Source organism: Pseudophryne corroboree, chromosome 5 (genome assembly GCF_028390025.1).
Source record: "Pseudophryne corroboree isolate aPseCor3 chromosome 5, aPseCor3.hap2, whole genome shotgun sequence".
NCBI classification, from domain to species: Eukaryota; Metazoa; Chordata; class Amphibia; order Anura; family Myobatrachidae; genus Pseudophryne; species Pseudophryne corroboree.
In genome coordinates this window covers 314,927,487-314,944,853 of record NC_086448.1, presented here as the reverse complement: position 1 = coordinate 314,944,853, position 17,367 = coordinate 314,927,487, and the positions used below count along the sequence as shown (strand labels likewise).

Below are 17,367 nucleotides of genomic sequence, written 5' to 3'. Positions count from 1 at the left end.
TTGATAATACGGCATTGGGTGGCACCGCAGGCAGGGGCACAATGCACACATGCAACTTGGTGCTGGTTGATGGAACCGGAGACCCATCAACCTGCACCAAATTGCATGTGTGCATTGTGCCCCTGCGTGCGGTGCCACTCAATGTTGTAGTATCAAAATGCACCACATCTGTTGCAATATATATAGCATTTTTTTTTTTTTTTCATTTTAGACATGTAATGATGCACATGTGGTGCATCATGAAAACTTAATATTTGCTGACATCTAGCCATGTCGGCCACATATGTCTTGAAATAAAAAGAACATATTTTTTCTAAGCAATTTCATGTGCTTCATCATGAAAAATTTATACTGTTTGCAAAAGTTCAGCCATGTTGGCTACATATTTAAAAAAAGGTATAGGCATTTTTAGACGTTTCTCAAATGGGAATGCTGACCTTGATATATATAGCAATAGATCCGGTGCATTTTGATACTACAACGTTGAGTGGCACTGCAGGCAAGGGCACAATGCACACATGCAACTTGGTGCAGGTTGATGGAACCGGGGACCCATCTTCCTACCCCAAGTTGCATGTGTGCATTGTGCCCCTCCCTGCGGTGCCACTCAACATTGTAGTATCAAAATGTACCACATTAGTTGGTTATATATAGCATTTTTTTTCTTTTAATACATGTAATGGTGCACATGTGGTGCATCATGAAAACTTTATAATATTTGCTGACGTTGGCATGTTGACCACATACAATTATGTCTTGAAATAAAAAGAACATATTTTTTCAAAGCAATTTCATGTGCTTCATCATGAAACTTTATACTGTTTGCAAAAGTTCAGCCATGTTGGCTACATATTTAAAATAAAGTTATAGGCATTTTTAGACGTTTCTCAAATGGGAATGCTGACCTTGATATATATAGCAACAGATGTGGTGCATTGTGATACTACGGTGTTGAGTGGCACCGCAGGCAGGGGCAAAATGCACACATGCAACTTGGTGCAGGTTGATGGAACCGGGGACCCATCTTCCTACCCCAAGTTGCATGTGTGCATTGTGCCCCTGCCTGCGGTGCCACTCAACACCGTAGTATCACAATGCACCACATCTGTTGCTATATATATAGCATTTTGTTATCATGTCCGAATGCATAATGCATGATGCATAATGAAACCTTTATTTTGTTGTTAAAAAGTTCAGCCATGTTGGCTGCATATACAATTATGTCTGGAAATAAAAAGCATAGATTTTTCTACGCAAATTCAGTTTGCAAAATAAAATATTTTGTTATACGACAAGCAATGTGTGGTGTAATTTTCTTACCTTGCACTTTGATAATAGCCTTGCAGGTTTCAGGTATGATGTGTCCCAAAGCCTGCGCAGAGATACGGGTCCCATACTTCAGGTCCTCAAAGGTTTATATATCCCCCATATAGGCCAGCCCACTATTTACATTTTTCTAAATCTGGCAGATAAATCTGGTGTGCTTTTGGCCAGCATGAGATGAGCTCGAATTCGATCATACGATACCAGTCGATTTCTGGTCGTAAGGGGCATGAGATAAATCTCAGGATTGTATGCGCATCGAATGCACTAAAAATGCACTTTCGATGAGATTTGTCTCAAGGTGAGCTTCAAGGGAAATGGGGCCCGATCTTGCGTCGAAAGCAATCGCACAAGTGTATGGCCAGCATAAGACGTCAGTGCTGTGAGGCAGTAATTCTATCCATTACACCAGGGGTTCTCAAACTCGGTCCTCAGGACCCCACACAGTGCATGTTTTGCAGGTAACCCAGCAGGTGCACAGGTGTATTAATTACTCCCTGACACATTTTAAAAGATCCACAGGTGGAGCTAATTATTTCACTTGCAATTCTGTGAGGAGACCTGCAAAACATGCACTGTGTGGGGTCCTGAGGACCGAGTTTGAGAACCTGTGCATTACACCATCCGTGCTACCCAGGGATAACTTTAAATGCTGAGGAATCTACAGTGTGGAAGTTTAGTACAGGACTTCCTCATGGGTAGCCATGTAATCTCTTTTCACATTTATTAATACAGTATATTATTTGCTCTCCAGAGATGGATGTAGTTTATGCAGGCAAAAATCCTATGGGACAGAGAGTCTGTGATGCTATATAATGAAGTGCCTTATACGCATATCTCTGTTTGGGATCAGTCTGAGATCCCGGCGCATGGGAACACGGTGCTCGAAATACCAACGGTTTTGCAGAAGCCGACAGGGGTGAGTAAGGGGTGTTCTCCTCTTTCCCCAACCCTCTAACCCTCCCTACCCGCAGCCTAACCCTAACCCCCCCCCTCGGTGCCTAACCCTAACCTTCCCCCAGAGGTGCCTAAACCTATCCCCGTGTCCCCACTGTCTAAATCTAACCCTCATCCCCGCAGCCTAAACTTAACCCTTCCTCCTCCTTGGCCTAAACCTAACCCCCCCCTCCCCCCGCAGCCTAAACCTAACCCTCCCTCCCCGTAGCCTAAACCTGTTGTGCACCGCGGTCTGTCCTCGTTCTGGACACTTGCCGGGATGCTGCACACATTCTGGATGCCGGTGTCGGCATTTAGAATAGGGCCGGTAGTCTGGCGTCTGTGTTCTGACTGCCGGGATACCAACAGCCGGGATCCTGACTGCTTCCCCTCCGCTGCTATCACTATGCTCAGTGGCTTATCTGTAATGGATGTGTGGTGTATACGGCTCCTGGGTTCAAGGGGGCCCATGCTGCACACCAAAAGTTAGCGCTATGGATTATATGCCGTATTTACAACTTTATGCTGCCAATGACATTTATGAAAAAGTTGCTCAATATGACCAATTAGCCATATTTGCAACTTGCAATGCAGAGCTTACTCTTGTGAATATTATATCATTGCAAGGCCAATTCTTACAAGCACTGGGTAATGCACAGTGTATTCTTTGATGTCATTCTTGTCATCAAATTCGCTATACACTAGTGCAGCCACTGAGTAGTTTCACATGAGTGAAAAGATTGAGCATTGTCCATCTTGTACATTATAAAGCACCATCTTACAAGGTTTGGCAGATCACCTGCTATACTGTGTTGGGATAGGGGATATCTGAAACCATGTCTTATTTACAAAATAAATAAAAGAACACATATTTGGTACTGTATCATATTTGAAAGAAAAAGGCGATAACCAAGGGAAGAATTACAAAAATGTTTATATAGTCCAGTTTTTTGCCCATAGAATGTTCTTTAATTGAAAAAAAATGTTCTATTCAGCATGCAGCCAAAAAACTGTATCTATTATCGAGCAACCAATGTGAAATTCACTTGGGTATATATAGTAACATAAGGCAAAATGGTGTCATGTAGACATAAAATATTCCTGCTTGTGTAAATGTTACTGAATATGGGCTACAACCTAATGTTACATTGACTTTTAAAAGGCATTGCCTGCTGGTCTCTGTGTTCACAGTGGGGTTCTTATATTGCCGAGCTCTCCTCTTCTCATCCTATTTCACACTGGTCAGTGAAGGACAAACTATTTTCAGATACCAGGCACTGTTAGAGGCTGGAACTCTGCATGCATAAGATGATCACTTCCGTGCACTGCAGTAGGCCCATATACCAGCACTTAATCTCTGATATGTTATTAAGACTACTGCCGTGGTGCAGGGCAAAGGTGACATGTATGTATAGAGCTTTACACAAGCTGTCATCTTCATTTTGAGGTTTCTTTTTTTGTTTTACAGGAAATTTTACATTTTCTTTGTAACGGCTAAATTCCTGCCATCAGTCAGAGTAATATTGAATTCATTTTTTTTCTAATGTGGTCCCCAAGTTGCAAGGTTTAAATATAGACAAGCACATATTTATCACACTAGGAGCATTTCTTCTACTTATGCCTTACAACACTGTCTTGAAGTGAGCTGTGCATCATATCATATATTCTGTTATTAGAGGTACTGAGCAAGCGCAAATTCTATGCTGCTTTGGGACATAGGTGGGAGAGAGATGTACAAAGCTGTGTATAAGGATAAGGCAACACTCACAAGAGAAAGAATAGATGCAGTACAGTCTAACAGATGTTTGAAATTGATGATGTCCAATGATGTAGACATAGGAAATCTACTGTTCTGTAATTTTCTCCGTTGTGTTAGGAACTCAAGCACTAGTGCTGGGAGACCGCTAGAGCCCTCAAGAGGCTCTTCAACAATAGCAACCCCACACTGTTCCCTTAGTGCTCGATACGCAAACCGGTACTTAGGGGGCCCCTTGGACTTAAACCTCCAGCAATAGGGACTCACACAATAGTCTGGAGACCACAGAATAATGGACTAGGGAATAACTGAAGGTAAAGACACGGAGGGTGATGTCAGAGTTTGGTCGGAATTTCAGCCAGGGCGGACATTGCACTGTGTAGATAGTATGCAGGCTGAGAGCAGGAACACTGGGAAGGCAGACACACTAGGCTAGAGGTAGGAACAGGCAGGGCAGGAGCCAGGATACAAATGGGCAGCAAATCCAGCATGGTATCCACAGGATTTGCAATGATAGGAGTCAGGGACCAGCGGCTTATACTGCAGGCACAAGCTATAACCGGCACAGAGAGCTGGGCTAGCTGACTTTTAAAAGTAGCACAAACCAATGGGGAAGCCAGCCTGGGAGTGCTTGTGTAATTACCAAACTATGCGCAGCTGCAGCGCTGCACGTACTAAACTCACTGACAGTGAGCAGCTGCATTGCTCGGCAACTAGGAACGCCATAGCTGAGTGGCGCCCTGGTTGCCTAGAGATGGGCAGCGACCGGTGGCCCTTGTGCCCAGAAGAAGCAACGTCTCGGTTGCTAGCCTCGAAGGGGAAAGGAGCTACTCGGCTCGTGACACCTTGGCACAGAAAATGTAACAATAATACTTATTATTATTGTATTATTTTACTACATTAACAATAATGTATCTTGTCCTGTAGTTTTGTTGGGGACATCCCATAGCTTCTCAAGGTAGAGAATTGTCAATGGCCAGACTTTATAGCAAAAATAGTATTAATATGTCTGTTATTGTGGTTGATGTAACACTGAAATGGCTGATGTAAATAGTCAGAGCACCTTCTCTTTTGTGCTTCAGAGATGTATTACATGAATTTCCACATTAATCACACCACCCTATAGATAGTGTATGTTACTGCCACAAAAAAACCCCATATTATTTTACAGAAATTCTTGTTGTAGATCAACTGAAAGCAGTAAGTAAAAAAAAGAAAATCTTCTGTTTAGACAGCTGATCCCAAGCTATTAACTTCATTATGTCTTTTGGTCCAGGTGGCTTGCTTGACTCAGATCGCTGCAAACTTCCTTACTGGAGGAATTGAAGCAAAACGTTGGGGAACAGCACATGGAAGCATTGTCCCGTATCAGGTAGGCACTAATCACAAAGCAGAATGTTATAATATCATAGAAACAATCATAAAGTAAGTAAATTATATAATTACTGTATTACAAATAAATATTGTGGGTCCAGATTATGGTAGCACATGGTAATATATCTTTACATTGTAAAAACTTTTGTTGTACAAAAAGAGCTATAAGTAAAATACACTAGTGCAGTTATTCATTGCTATGGGGGTCATTCCGAGTTGTTCGCTCGCTAGCTGTTTTAAGCAGCCGTGCAAACGCTATGCCGCCGCCCACTGGGAGTGTATTTTAGTTTAGTAGAAGTGCGAACGAAAGGATCGCAGAGCGGCGGCATAGTTTTTTTGTGCAGTTTTAGAGTAGCTCAATACCTACTCAGCGCTTGTGATCCCTTCAGACTGTTCAGTTCCTGTTTTGACGTCACAAACACGCCCTGCGTTCGCCCAGTCACGCCTGCGTTTTTCCTGGCACACCTGCGTTTTTTCAAACACTCCCTGAAAACGGTCAGTTGACACACAGAAACGCCCACTTCATGTCAATCACTCTGCGGCCAGCAGTCCGAATGCAAAGCTTCGCTAGACCATGTGTGAAACTACATCGTTCGTTGTAATAGTACGTCGCGCGTGCGCATTGCGCCGCATACGCATGCGCAGAAGTGCAGTTTTTTCGCCTCATCGCTGCACAGCGAACGAATGCAGCTAGCGATCAACTCGGAATGACCACCTATGTGAGATCTGGAATTGTGTTAGCTTCTGATTAGGCCCCACCAGCAAACTTAACAGCATGAAGGCATAAGAAAACATACTTTTAGAATGCTGATGTATAAAATATAGCTCTTAGTAAATAAGGAAATACAGATGTAGCCTTAGTCATCTTTGCCGTGATGCGGCATGCTGCGGGATGCGCCAAGCTGTGACTATTCGCAGTCGGCGATCACTCCTTTTATCCCTATGGACGTGCGTACGCATGTGTCCTAGCAGCGGGGCACACTAGTCGCGCTGGCTGTGCCACGATGCATATGCATCATGTAAAGCTGAGCATGGCTACATCTGTATGGACCTACTTACAGCACAAAGATTCCGCTGTAACATACAGTACTGTATAGCCGGAGCAGCAGCATACAAATAGGGTGGAGAATGCACAGGGTCACAGGTTACACTATTTTGCCCACTTGTAGAAATCAGCATTATGTAACTAATGAAGCCGTATGCTGGTCATACATTGTTATATAAAATGCTTATCAGAATGACAGACTTTTGGCCAAATTCAGGCCTGATCGCAGCAGCAAATTTTTTAGCTAATGGGCAAAGCCATGTGCACTGCAGGGGGGCAGATATAACATGTATAGAGAGGTGTGGTCTTCTGTTTGCCGGCGGCCGGGCTCCCGATGACCAGCATACCGACATCTTTTCTCCCTCTTGGGGGTCCACGACCTCCCTGGAGGGAGAATAGATAGAGTGCCCACACCGCGGCGAGCGCAGCGAGCCCGCAATGGGCTCATTTGCGCTCGCCAAGCTGTCGGTATGCCGGTGGTCGGGATTCCGGTGCCGGAATGCTGGTCGCCGGGAGCCTGACCACCGGCAACACATAATACACCCATAGAGAGAGTTAGATTTGGGTGGGTTATATTGTTTCATTGCAGGGTAAATACTGGCTGCTTTATTTTTACATTGCAACTTAGATTTCAGTTTGAACACACCCAACCTAAATCTAACTCTCTCCAAATGTTATATCTGTGCCCCCCCTGCAGTGCACATGGGGCCTAATTCAGACCTGATCATAGATGTGCTAAATTTAGCACATCTACGATCAGTCACACAGACATGCGGGGGGACGTCCAGCACAGGGCTAGTCCGCCCCGCATATCAGGCCCTGCCCCGCCGCACAAATACAAAAGCATCATCCGGCTGCGATGCTTTTGTACTTGAAGAGTAGCTCCCCACCTGCACAGCTCCTGCGCACTGGCAGATAGCTACCCATCGCTGTGAATGTCGCAGCGGCCGTGTGTGATGTCATGCAGAAGCTGCGTCACGGCACAGGCATGTCTTCGTTACCTGGGCCGTGCCCCTAAAACGGTGGCCAAACGCTGCCGGCCCACCCCCTCCCACCAGCGAACGCTTCTGCCTGTCAATCAGGCAAACGCAATCACAGGGCTGAGACAGCCATCGGCTGTCTGGCATGCGCCAGCGCACTGCAGCGTCGGCGCATGCGCAGTTCAGACCTGATCGGCTGCTGTGCGAAAACGCACAGCACCGATCAGGTCTGAATTAGCCCATGGTTTTGCCCATTAGCTACCAAATTTGCTGCTGCGATCAGATCTGAATTAGGCCCATTTAGCCTGAAACCCATCAGATATCATGGCAATACGCTGTGATACTGTATCTCACAATGTACAGTATGGACACAATATCTGGGTTGTTCTCCTTAGTTGGAGACAATTCCCTGTTCCTCCCCTGTGAAAGAAATGGGAAAATGCAGTGGATACACTGCCAGATGTGGCCGACCATTGATCGGATCAGTCAGTCACATTGAAAGATTTTTTATGACCAACCATCTGATTGGTTGTGGACACACACTATGAAAGTAGCGGCCCGATCCGCCTGTAATCAGCGGACTGGACAGGTAATTGCATAATGTACAGAATGTCTGGCTTTAGATACTGGGCAACAGTCTCTGTTGTAACTTTGTTATCTGCTACATCTTTAACCAAAAATGGTAAAATGGTAATCCTAAAATGGTAATGATTAAGACATGGCGATCATATAACCACACTGGGTTCTAGACTCTGGTCTCTCTATACAGAATATTAAATAGTTTGTATAGTACTTTATTTCAAAAGTAGATTGTTTTATATTGAATACAGAAAATTATTTTCGCTCATTACGGTCTAAACTTTATATGGAGATTTCAGTTGCGAGGGGGGCGAATTGAGGTTGCCGCAGCATTTGAACATCGGCAACAACAGCCTGAACGCACCCTTCACCCAGCCACTTTGTCCCTACTTTCACTCAAAAGTGCTTGTTACCCTATTTAAAGATCCGCCTCTATGGCGGATGTCGTGCAATTGAATTCCCCTATATATGTGAGTGAAAGTTTCTCTAGTAGCTAGAAAGTGAGGTGTGAACAGTGTCTTATTACAGCTTCCAGGGGAATACTAAATTATGTTTATTCTCCAATATAATTGTATAGCCAAGCTTTTACTGGCATGGCCATAATCCGTGGTTAACTGAATGCATGGCAGTGGGGGCAAGGCTGGTATACTATAGTCATACTTCCTTTTTGGTATTTTTGCATTTGGCACTAATACATATATTATATAAGCAAAAAGTAACAGTTTAAAAAAAATATATAGTTAATGAATGTTTAAACTGATATCCCCTTGTCTATATCCTCTGTAAAGGGATTTACTGCATCCCATTGTCCTCTGGAAAACTGAGCAATTGTGGGGTCTGTTCACGAAGCAGTGGAAAGTGTGGAGAAGTGAGTCAGTGGAGAAGTTGCCCATGGCAACCAATCAGCATTTAAGTAACATTTATAATTTGCATACTATACAATTGTATGGAGCAGCTGATTGGTTGCCATGGGTAACTTCTCCACAAGCTCACTTATCCACTCTTATCACTGCTTCATGAATAGACCCCTGTATCTACAAACGAGGACTTGATAAGTGTAAATTGTATTGTTCAGTCTGCATCATGTTGTCATCATGTTGATATTGAAATTAGATTGGAATGTGCTAGTTGATAGAATAGAAAGCTTTGCTGTGATCAACTTTGTATATCGCGGAGTCCTCTGTGGAGGATCAACTTCTTTATGGGTTTATTCAAGCGAAGTCCCACAATTTCACTGATAGGAAGATTATAGTTGCCATCTGTTCCTAATTTGCAGAAGTTGAACCAGATTTCTTTTTGAAAATGTCCCTCTTCCATCATTGACTACCTGCATAATAAAATGTATATTCTTCTGCAATTCTTACTACTGTATGTAGTCTTATTCTCTGTTCTTTAAAAGTTAGCATTTATTGATATACGTATGTAAAATAAATACAAAAAGATATTAGTTACAGATTTAGTGAACATGATATGATGACGCTATAATACTGTAAGGCCTGCCAAGGGGAGCAGGTACTAATTACCTGCGTCCAGGCTTGCTGGAGGGGCCAGGCCTGCGCTCTGGTCAGCTGCTAATGTGTACATGGTCCCTTTTTGCAGCAATGCTGAGGGGAATAAATACCCCCCAATGCGTCCACCAGCACCCTCTGTTCCGCTGCCTACTCCTTCTCTGCAGCTGTTTTTAGGGGTGGGGGGGATGAACCTGCCTCTCTGAACATGGTCACATCTTCCCTAGTACCCAGGTCCGTGGCTGCTCTTGGTGGCCCTGCGCCTATTCTGTGTAAAGGATCTGCCTTAATAGCAAACAGTCCCTGGGAAATATTTTTATGAATATTGGCAACTATGGGGGATTACTGAAGCATGTTATTTCTCTTCTTTTAAAGCAATAGTTAAAGTGGAAATTAACAATTCCTGTGTGATGGAAACCGTGTTTATCAATTAAGGTTTTCTGAAAGTGCTACAGAGTTTGCTGGCATTATATAAATGAATGTTAATAATAATAGGTCACAATAATGAACTCTGTACACTTTATGCTCACAGAAAGTCATTGAAAGTGCGACTGTGACACGAAAGTGTGACTGTGAAGCGTATATATTTTCCCACAGATAATTGTTGTAATAGAATTACGAAACCCCTGACAACATACAGATTTGACAAGTCTCACATCACATCCAAAACAAAGTATCTCTGTGATTGAAAAACATCAGCCGGCCAGCGTGTCTGTTTTACATCCGTTAACTCAACAAGGAGGTATCACACTTGGATTCCTTGTGGAGCATCACTTGCTGTTTGGACCTTTTTTGGCTTTATAAACCACACTGCTACATAGATATGCTTTTAAAACATTCCATCTTTTGCCTTTGAGTAATTTCTTTAGCTCATGTGTTCTAGTGTAGAGCACACTTAAAGCAAAACATCTGTCATTTATTGGACTGTGCATACATTAAACTTGCTGATGGCACAATGTGTTTAAAGTATTTATTTTACAAACATATTTCTCAAACTTTTATCTTTAGTTTAATAACGCAGATGAAAAATAAATCATCAGAAAGAGATTCCATTTCTGTACAATCATTTAGTAGATAATTAGTAGCAACATGCACTTGACATATGGGATGCTTGAAAGTGGCAAGTGGCTTATTATATCTTAAAAGGGGAGTGGTCCCTTTCTTCCTTTTTAAAACTGTGATACTTCTATCCATCCCCTGTTTGTACAGACGTTGGGGATTTGGTAAGCAAGAATATAAAAATTTTTGAACATCTGCATCTTGGTGCATGACACATGTTGGACCATAGTCACAGTAGAAGATTTGTCCAACTATTTTAGGATTTAATTAGGCTAGAAAAACACAAAATTATGTGATTAAAGCTTCTCTTTCACAAGAAGCTTTCTCCTCAGGATGTGTAGTATATATTTATACTGAAGTAACCTGGGAGTGAACCCCATTGAATGCAGATGCTTGAAAGGTGTTTTTTACAGTCTCTCTATTTTAAAGCCCAAAAATACACAGCTTGATTTAAAAAAAATTTTCTAGTGTCAACAGGATGAGGTTGATTTATAATTATAATCATTCTTCCTGCATTGTCTATGACTGCAAAGCAGACTGCTCATACCAGCACTAATTGTATCAATTCAATTCTGTCATCCACTTACCTTTTACCTCCGGAGGTTTAATGTTTAAAAGAAATGTGTCATGCACAGTTGTAGGACTTATAAGTGACAATAAACCTAGAATGCAAGAAACCTAGAAAATCTACCCATATCATTCAGAAAATGCTGTATAATAGCGGTTTAGTATGGACGGGATGTCGTTGATCAGAATACCGCCAACGGCATCCCGGCCATCAAAATTCCGACAGCCCTCTAGTTAAGACACTAACCCTCCGCTGCCCTCTAACCCTTCCTTGTGGGTGGCCAACCCTAATCCTCCCCGGTGGTGCCTAACCCTAATCCTCACCGGGGGGGGGGGGGGGGGGCTTAATCCTAACCCACTCCTTTACCCAATGCGTAAACCTAACCCTCCCTCTCTGGTACCTAACCCTAATCTTCCCGTCCCTACACCCTAACACCCCTTCTAATGCCTAAACCTATTGCGCGCAACACATCCCGGTATTTTGACGCCAGGATTCCCCCCCTCGTCGGCATTCTCACATCGGGATTGTGGCCGCAAGTTGGGATTCTGGCGTCAGTACGGAACCCGGCGGTATTGTGACTGCTTACCTATAATAGAAGCAGTAAGTCTGCAGAGATCCCCAGAGAGAAATTATAAGTGTCCCTTCCCCCATAGCTTAAACATGCAAACAAAATCACTATGTGTTTACAGATCAGACTATAGACAGTGTAGTATCAATGACAAAGATATAACGGGAGCATTTTGGAATTCTCATGATCAGATGTAGTAGATGCAATTAGCATTTTAACATGCAATGGGGGTAATTCCAAGTTGATCGCAGCAGGATTTTTGTTAGCAGTTGGGCAAAACCATGTGCACTGCAGGGGAGGCAGATATAACGTGCAGAAAGAGTTAGATTTGGGTGGGTTATTTTATTTCTGTGCAAGGTAAATACTGGCTGCTTTATTTTTACACTGCAAATTAGATTGCAGATTGAACACATCCCACCCAAATCTAACTCTCTCTGCACATGTTAAATCTGCCTCCCCTGCAGTGCACATGGTTTTGCCCAACTGCTAACAAAAATCCTGCTGCGATCAACTTGGAATTACCCCCAGTATGTGATTAAATGGTTACTTAAGCTCTCCATGTTTATACTGTTTATACTATAGTTACATAGCACCATGCACATACAGCAGGAAAATATATACATGCATGGTATTGGGGAAAAGGATATATTTGTTAGTCAGTGGAAGTTATTCTATCACATGCATGCTATAGTAAAAATTATGAATTTAGGCCAGAGTAAGAAGGAGGGCACTTAACATACCCAATTTTCCCCATCTTGGCACCTACTAGACACACTCAGGGGACAACTGGGTTCTTTCAAACAATATTACCCCTTTATAGTTATAAGAGAGATATTAGAAAAGTAATGGTCTTGTATAAAACAATGCAAAGTCTTTAAAAAAAAAAAGGTAGTATAATATGTGTAGACACTACATAAAAAATGACGTATAATAGTGTTGGATTAATGACCAGCCTGAAAAATGTAGCACATACATGAAAATAACCTCAACAGCAAAAGGGTTATAAACATGAAAAATAGTAATAATGGGGGTCATTCCGAGTTGTTCGCTCATTGCAGATTTTCGCTAGGCACGCAGGGCGCATGTGCTTAGTTATTTAACTAAAAACTTAGCAGTTTTGCTGTGGATCCTGCGGCGCTTTTCAGACGCACTGCTGATCGGTGAATGATTGACAGGAAAGGGGCATTTCTGGGTGGTAACTGAGCGTTTTCCGGGAGTGTGCTAAAAAACGCAGGCGTGTCAGGAAAAAACGCGGGAGTGTCTGGAGAAACGGGGGAGTGCCTGGCCGAACGCAGGGCGTGTTTGTGACGTCAAACCAGGAACTAAACGGACTGAGCTGATCGCAATCTGTGAGTAGGTCTGGAGCTACTTAGAAACTGCAAATAATTATTTATTAGCAGTTCTGCTAATCTTTCGTTCGCAATTCTGCTAAGCTAAGATACACTCCCAGAGGGTGGCGGCCTAGCGTGTGCAATGCTGCTAAAAGCAGCTAGCGAGCGAACAACTCGGAATGAGGGACAATTTTTCCTGGCTCAAATCTAAATTGCAGTGTAAAAATAAAACTGCCTGGCCTATGTGGGCTATATGCAAAATCAGACAGTATTTACTCTGCACGCAAAAGCAATACATGTATGGTTTGCTCAGGTGAAAAGTCATTATTGTGTTGTTGTGTTTTGTTTTCTTTGCTTCCAATTCTGGATTTCATTGATATGACTTTGTCCCACAAAAGGAATCCTAATTTTTGCATGTGCTGACATAAGTAGATGTATTCATGCACTTTGCCCGCACTCAACAAGATTTGTTTCCTTTACTCCATGCAGAAGAGGAAGATGATTTTCTATCTTGCATCATTTTAAGCCACAGTAGCAGAGTGTGAGTGACAGGGTTGTAGGCTACATTTACATTTGGGATTGTGTGGATAGTTGGATTCATACACACAGCCTGTAATCTCCCACAGTTTACGAGTGTAAACATGTGATTTACTTACCTGTATCTACAGTAATCCAGTTAGAAAACTGTATTAAAAATGTGTGATTTGAATTCAGCTGTTATTAATGGAATATATTGAGATAGCTTAATATTCAGCATCAGAAAATATTAATGTTTATTATAGCTATTTAATTTCCCTGTTCTCCAGCAAAGGTTTACAGGAATAGTCGTGATTCAGCAATGTTTATTCTATCTATTCACAGTGCTAATTGATTGGCCATATTTTAGAGGTCAGGACCTGAGACTCTGATATTATTAATTACTTGCAGTGATCATGGATTACTAACATTCACCATTAGAATTATGTTTTTGACATACTTAACCTTCAAATTATTTCTTTGGATGAAGTTTGTCATGATTGTGAAGTATATTCAACTCTAAACAGCAAAATAATCAGCAGCATAAGGGCACGGTACAATGTGCTGAAATCACAAGTAAAAACACAATTCAGTTTAGTCTACAGTACTTAATAGATGTTATTGACTTTGTTTAAAATTGTATAGTGTATTGTAGTTGGAGTACTATAGAAACTTAGAGCTGAGAGCCTTGGCCAATTCCTCGTACAGCTGTGTTCTAGTGACACGTTTATCTTCATCAGACTGGCCCTCCATGAAATCATTGTAATTACCTTTATGGAATATGAGTTATCATCATTCACTCTGGCAAAACTTTTTTTTTTATTTCAAATGTAATCTACAAATTTCTAGTTATTTTTCTCAATGTAAGCTGTTATTTTTCAACTATTTCATAGCATCTAATAGTGATGAGCGGGTTCGGTTTCTGAGAAACCGAACGCCCCCTGAGCTTTACCTTTTTTACACGGGTCCGAGCAGACTCGGATCCTCCCGCCTTGCTCGGCTGACCCGAGCGCGCCCGCACATCATCATCCCGCTGTCGGATTCTCGCGAGATTCGGATTCTATAAGCAGCCGCGCATCGCCGCCATTTTCACACGTGCATTGGAGATGATAGGGAGAGGACGTGGCTGGCGTCCTCTCCGTTTAGTAGAAGTCAGAAGACAGTTGATTTGATTGCTTGTGCTTGTTTATTACTATAATTGTGGGGAGGATTGGGGAGCAGCTGTTAGGAGCAGTACAGTGCAGAGTTTAGTTTTTTTTATCCGTTCTCTGCCTGAAAAAAACGCTCCATACCATATCTGTGCTCAGTGTGCTGCATGATATATCTGTGCTGAGTGCTCACACTGCTTAATTGTGGGGAGTGGGGGAGCAGCTATAGCAGGAGTACAGTGCAGAGTTTTGCTGACAGTGACCACCAGTATACGTTTGTCTGCCTGAAAAACACTCCATATCTGTGCTCACAGTGTGCTGCTTTATTGTGGGGACTGGGGACCACCAGTATAATTAATATTATATATAGGAGGAGTACAGTGCAGAGTGCACTGCTGTACCTACCTCTGTGTCGTCATCCTTTAAGTATACTATCCATCTACATTCCTATGCCTGTGGTGCATTTTAGTTTAGCAGTTTGCTGAGAGTGTCCACCAGGTCCAGTATACTATATATAGCAGTACGGTAGGCCACTGCTGTACCTACCTCTGTGTCGTCACTCGTCATCCATTAAGTATACTATCCATCCATCTACATTGTATACCTGTGGTGCCTTTTTTTTAGACTAGTTTAGCAGTTTGCTGACAGTGTGCACCAGGTCCAGTATACTGTATATAGCAGTACGGTAGGCCACTGCTGTGTACCTACCTCTGTGTCGTCACTCGTCATCCATAAAGTATACTAGTATCCATCCATCTACATTGTATACCTGTGGTGCCTTTTTTTTAGACTAGTTTAGCAGTTTGCTGACAGTGTCCACCAGGTCCAGTATACTGTATATAGCAGTACGGTAGGCCACTGCTGTGTACCTACCTCTGTGTCATCACTCGTCATCCATAAAGTATACTAGTATCCATCCATCTACATTGTATACCTGTGGTGCCTTTTTTTTAGACTAGTTTAGCAATTTGCTGACAGTGTCCACCAGGTCCAGTATACTGTATATAGCAGTACGGTAGGCCACTGCTGTGTACCTACCTCTGTGTCGTCACTCGTCATCCATAAAGTATACTAGTATCCATCCATCTACATTGTATACCTGTGGTGCCTTTTTCTTAGACTAGTTTAGCAGTTCGCTGACAGTGTCCACCAGGTCCAGTATACTGTATATAGCAGTACGGTAGGCCACTGCTGTGTACCTACCTCTGTGTCGTCACTCGTCATCCATTAAGTATATTAGTATCCATCCATCTACATTGTATACCTATGGTGCCTTTTAGTTGTGCGCAGTAAATATAGTAGTAGGCCATTGCTATTGATACTGGCATATAATTCCACACATTAAAAAATGGAGAACAAAAATGTGGAGGTTAAAGGGAAAGATCAAGATCCACTTCCACCTCGTGCTGAAGCTGCTGCCACTAGTCATGGCCGAGACGATGAAATGCCATCAACGTCGTCTGTCAAGGCCGATGTCCAATGTCATAGTAGAGAGCATGTAAAATCCAAAACACAAAAGTTCAGTAAAATGACCCAAAAATCAAAATTAAAAGCGTCTGAGGAGAAGCGTAAACTTGCCAATATGCCATTTACGACACGGAGTGGCAAGGAACGGCTGAGGCCCTGGCCTATGTTCATGGCTAGTGGTTCAGCTTCAAATGAGGATGGAAGCACTCATCCTCTCGCTAGAAAAAAGAAAAGACTTAAGCTGGCAAAAGCACAGCAAAGAACTGTGCGTTCTTCAAAATCACAAATCCCCAAGGAGAGTCCAATTGTGTCGGTTGCGATGCCTTACCTTCCCAACACTGGACGGGAAGAGCTTGTGCCTTCCACCATTAGCACGCCCCCTGCAAGTGCTGGAAGGAGCACCCACAGTCCAGTTCCTGATAGTCAAATTGAAGATGTCACTGTTGAAGTACACCAGGATGAGGATATGGGTGTTGCTGGCGCTGGGGAGGAAATTGACAAGGAGGATTCTGATGGTGAGGTGGTTTGTTTAAGTCAGGCACCCGGGGAGACACCTGTTGTCCGTGGGAGGAATATGGCCCTTGACATGCCTGGTCAAAATACAAAAAAAATCAGCTCTTCGGTGTGGAATTATTTCAACACAAATGCGGACAACAGGTGTCAAGCCGTGTGTTGCCTTTGTCAAGCTGTAATAAGTAGGGGTAAGGACGTTAACCACCTCGGAACATCCTCCCTTATACGTCACCTGCAGCGCATTCATCATAAGTCAGTGACAAGTTCAAAAACTGTGGGTGACAGCGGAAGCAGTCCACTGACCACTAAATCCCTTCCTCTTGTAACCAAGCTTCTGCAAACCACACCACTAACTCCCTCAGTGTCAATTTCCTCCTTACCCAGGAAAGCCAATAGTCCTGCAGGCCATGTCACTGTCAAGTCTGACGAGTCCTCTCCTGCCTGGGATTCCTCCGATGCATCCTTGAGTGTAACGCCTACTGCTGCTGGCGCTGCTGTTGTTGCTGCTGGGAGTCGATCTTCATCCCAGAGGGGAAGACGGAAGACCACTTGTACTACTTCCAGTAAGCAATTGACTGTCCAACAGTCCTTTGCGAGGAAGATGAAATATCACAGCAGTCATCCTGCTGCAAAGCGGATAACTGAGGCCTTGGCAGCCTGGGCGGTGAGAAACGTGGTTCCGGTATCCATCGTTAA

General features: G+C 43.0%; 1 protein-coding gene across 3 annotated transcripts in view; it reads left to right on the top strand.

Annotated features, from left to right (window-relative positions):
* SUGCT (succinyl-CoA:glutarate-CoA transferase) overlaps nt 1-17,367 on the top strand; it is a 1,636,615-nt gene that overhangs the window by 343,048 nt on the left and 1,276,200 nt on the right. For all 3 annotated transcript variants that reach the window (XM_063924883.1, XM_063924885.1, XM_063924884.1), the window contains exon 9: nt 5,292-5,387. In XM_063924883.1, the coding sequence (XP_063780953.1) occupies nt 5,292-5,387 (96 nt within the window). The remainder of the gene's footprint in view (nt 1-5,291; nt 5,388-17,367) is intronic.